The sequence below is a fragment of the Erythrolamprus reginae genome, chromosome 2 (genome assembly GCF_031021105.1).
Source record: "Erythrolamprus reginae isolate rEryReg1 chromosome 2, rEryReg1.hap1, whole genome shotgun sequence".
NCBI lineage: Eukaryota > Metazoa > Chordata > Lepidosauria > Squamata > Dipsadidae > Erythrolamprus > Erythrolamprus reginae.
The window spans coordinates 92,434,349-92,438,669 of record NC_091951.1 but is presented as its reverse complement, the minus strand read 5'-3'; the positions used below and the strand labels follow the sequence as shown (position 1 = coordinate 92,438,669).

The window sequence follows — 4,321 nt, the reverse complement described above, 5'->3', positions numbered from 1 at the left end:
TGTAATGCAAAATCTAAATAAATCACATTTAAATGGTTAAATCCCATAAGTTATTCACAAAGAAGTGATTTCTCATAACAGACTATATCACAAATTATACACCCTGCAGCCTAATACGTAGTATAAAAGTAGCCTTTGTCTCATAGGGATAAGTGTGATTTTCCTAGCCAGAATAGAGAAGTAATTTAGCCTTTCAAGTTAACTAGGTCAGGAAACAGATTCTGCATGAAATGTTAGAACTTGGTTATTGTACTGGTAGAATATAATAACAGAATCTTGAAAGCCAGACAAATTTTTTACCCTCCCCTTTTATACTAAAGAGAATCAAGCTGGGGCAACATTGAAGTTTTTCCTCATCTCTTCCCATCTATCCAAGTTAAAGTGATGCTTAGATAAATATTGTTGAATTCCTCTTTCAAGATGACTTCACTGTGTATCTCCACAGTGATTTTCAACACCTTCTTCAAAGATTTCTTACAGTGTCCCAATCTGTAGCCTATTAGAGTCTTTATGTCAGGGATGACAAATTCAATTTCATTGAGGGTTGTGTTTGACCTTGAGAGGGACGGGGTGGACATGGCCAGATTGATGTCACTTGTGTTGGGGGTGACTGTTGTGACCCGAGCACTCTGCCAGCAAAAACAGGCTCCCAAGCTCCATTTTTGGCTGGGGTGGACTCCTCCAACCCTCTGCCAGTGAAAACAGAGCTTGGGAGGGCTGCACACAGCCACGACAAGCTCTGTATTTGACTGGAATGGCCTCCTAGAACTCTCTGACAGCAAAAACAGAACTCGGGAGCGCCGTATGCAGCCCTCCCAAGCTGTTTTTTGCTAGCAGAGGCACCACAGGCCAGTTCTTCACTGTTCCAGGGCAGCCCCAGAGGCCAGGTCTAAGAACCCCATAGGCCAGATCCAGCCTGTGGGGCTTGACTTTGACACCCCTACTTTATGTGATGCACTCAAGATATCTCACCAAAAGCAATGAAATTCCATTTCATTCTACCCCAGTCATTATTTTGTTAATGCTTTTTAAAATTTCTTTTACAGGAATCGAAAGATGCCAGAAAAAGACACAGCCGTATTGACATGCAAGCTAGGCGCACCACCACCACCATTTCTTGTTAAAGGCCAGGCTGCCTAGGAATAGACTTCCTCGGAATGATGGTAAACAAAACTAAGATTAACTCTACTCATGGACTTGATGCTTTTGGAGTATCCCAGTTCCAGGAGGCCATTGGTATTTTCTTCATGGTTGTGCTGAGTGTCATTGCTTTGGTTGCCAACCCAGCAGTGATGGTTGTCATTCTCAAAACCCCTCTCCTGAGGAAATTCATCTTTGTCTGCCATCTCTGCCTGGTAGATCTGTTGTCAGCCATTTTCATCATGCCACTGGGGATCATCTCCAGCTCCGCGTGCTTCAAAAACTTTTTGTACAGCATCGCTGAGTGCCAAACACTGATCTTCTTGAACGTTTGCTTCATCAGCGCTTCCATCCTCACCATCTCTGTCATCAGCATTGAGCGATACTACTACATTGTCCATCCTATGAGATATGAAGTTAAAATGACGACTGGGCTGGCTGTTACTGTGGTGGTGTTCATTTGGATTAAGTCTATGCTGGTTGCTGCCCTGGCGTTAGCAGGCTGGCCCCAAGACAATGGTGCAAGCAGTGCCAGTAGATGTACGGTTAACTGGAGCCCTGGAGCCCACAAGAAGATTTTTGTGATCATCTTCAGCCTTCTCTGCTTCATATTGCCCAGTTTAATCATCTTCGCAGTATATGGTAGCATCTACAAAGTGGCCCGCATTGCATCTTTGCAGCATATTCCTGTCCCATCCTGGACAGCTGCACCCAGACAAAGGTCGGAGTCCATCCACAGCCAAGTCACCATCATCACTACCAGGAACGTGCCTCCAAGGGTGTCTCCCGAACGCTTTTTTGGCGGGAACAAAGCAGCGCTGACCTTGGTGCTGATTGTAGGCCAGTTTCTCTGCTGCTGGCTTCCTTTCTTCTCCTTCCACCTCCACTGCTCCTTCCACTCTGCCCCTTCGGCCCCTGATTCCATTGAAATAGTGGTAACCTGGCTCGCGTATTCTTCCTTTGCGATCAACCCTTTCTTCTACGGATTGCTAAACCGTCAGATCAGGGAAGAACTGGCCAAGATGGGACGGCACTGCCTCAGTAAGCCTCTGAACCAGGACTTCTGTATCTCCAGCGCGGAAGGCTCCATGCATGAGAATTTCCTGCAGTTTCTTCAGAGGACTAGTTGCACATTTGATAACCATTCCAACTATTCCAATTCCAGCCCCAGGAGCACTTTGGACCAAACTGCCTTGGGGTTCAGAATCCCAGGACAAATCCCAGAAGAAACCAACTGAAGACAGAATGGGGTGTTGTGTTTTTGTCATTTCCCTATTCCTTTCCTTCTGGCTTTGCATTTTTCTTCTTCTGCACTGAAAATGTTGAACAGGCTTTCCTTATGAGAAGGATTGTCAGCTGAGCAATGGCTTTCTCTTAAGTGTAAATGGAAATGTACTACATGTATTGTCAGCATTCTCTCTCTTTCCAGGGGCTAGCAAGATTGTAAGTGATGACTCAGATGTATCAGTTGTACTAATAAGCAATTGTATGGAACTCACTATGATAGCTGTGTGCAAAGACCTGACACCTTAACAATATTTGCAGAGACACTGGGAAAATATTATATGTGCGGGGGGAGGAAGGTCTCAAAAAACCCTACAAAGTGCTTTCCTAAAATAAATTAATCCCGAGTCAGGGCCAAAAGTGGTCTTTCTTCCTATTTGCTTAGTGTAATGGACAGGTTTAGTTTTAAAATGCAGAGCCTGTCTGGTTTGTACACCCAAGGCAAAGTCACTTTGTCTTTAAGAAAATAATATGTACCCCCAATGCTGTAGAGCAGAATTGTATTACAATTACAATATTGTAATTTCATATTGTTGTAAGCCGCCCTGAGTCTTTTGGGACTGGGCAGCATAGAAGTCAAACTAAATAAATAAAATGCCCAGTCTCCAAAAATACAGGCCAGATTTAGAACTGTTGTGATTTCTTTAGTATGAGAAAGGGGAGAAGACAGACTTGTAGAAATTATTATGGTCAGTGTCGCAGATAAAGCAACTATTCTTGCTGGCATGGTTGAAGAAGAAAGGTAAAGTTGTAATTTCCCGTAATTTGGTGCAGTAGAGAGAATATACAGATCTTAGGAAGAATTCAAAAGAAGACTAGGATAATGTTCTCTGAATCACATTCAGCATATAAGAACTACTGTGCAATAATAACTTTGAAAAAATTCTAATACAGAGGTTTATCATAAAAAGCAGAATCCTTTACACTTGTGGTAGTTCTTGAACTTTTCAAATGGTACTAAAGTTCTGTGTCAATTCTATCCACACACACACACACACACATACCCAATCAGGCAACATTGAAAAAAGATCTCTTGAGAATGTTGGGCAGAGAGCATTTTGCGCAGCATGGAAGTTAACCCACCAATTAACCACAGTTAACCACTATACCTAATTGAAATGAAACACAGCAGCAGATTTTCTTGTAAAAATATATTTTACTTCTCTTTTATGAAACTGCTTCTCTAAATAAACTATCATACAATACTTTCATATAACTCTTATAATATCCACCACTGCAACCACTAAGCGCTAACCACTAAACTACAAACCACTCTACACTATAACAAACCACCCATTGTACCAAACCACACTCTGTAACGAACCACTCTCTGTAACAAACCACACCCATGCAAGGGTGTTCCTCCTTAAATGGGTTACAGTCAATCAGGTTGCATCACACAATTAGCAAACCCATGATTACATGCTGATTATGGCTTACATCAGCCTCTCCCTTGGTTACAAACCATTTACTTACCTGAGTCCTCGGAGAGGGGCGGCATACAAATCCAATTAAATAAATAAATAAATACTTGCATTGTGATATTACCTTCAGAAATGAACTTATTCCTGACAAAGAATTAATTCCATTTCTTTTGAGAAACCATTTCAGAAATCTAAACTTTCATCCTATATCCTAATTTTTCCACTTCCTTCTCCAGATCACAGGTTAATCTAGAGCCTATGAATGAAGAGGGGAGGCAGAAATCTTCATACTGCAAAGGAAGATTGGATCCCTTGGATTAACGTGTTGATTATTTCAAATAGGCAACTATTAGTATTCATAGATTTATATGGGGGACAGGTGTCCAGTCAACGAAGCAGTGGAAGTGATGTGCTGGTGTCTGGAGGCTGTTGGGGCCTGGATGGGTGTCAACAGACTCAAACTCAACCCTGAT

General features: G+C 42.3%; 1 protein-coding gene across 1 annotated transcript; it reads left to right on the top strand.

Moving 5' to 3' along the window:
- The first annotated feature begins 1,157 nt into the window (after positions 1-1,157).
- GPR62 (G protein-coupled receptor 62) lies at positions 1,158-2,462 on the top strand. The gene has a single exon (XM_070738710.1). It carries the CDS (start codon positions 1,158-1,160, stop codon positions 2,376-2,378), a length of 1,221 nt encoding a protein of 406 aa, XP_070594811.1. The 3' UTR covers positions 2,379-2,462.
- The last annotated feature ends 1,859 nt before the right edge of the window (positions 2,463-4,321 follow it).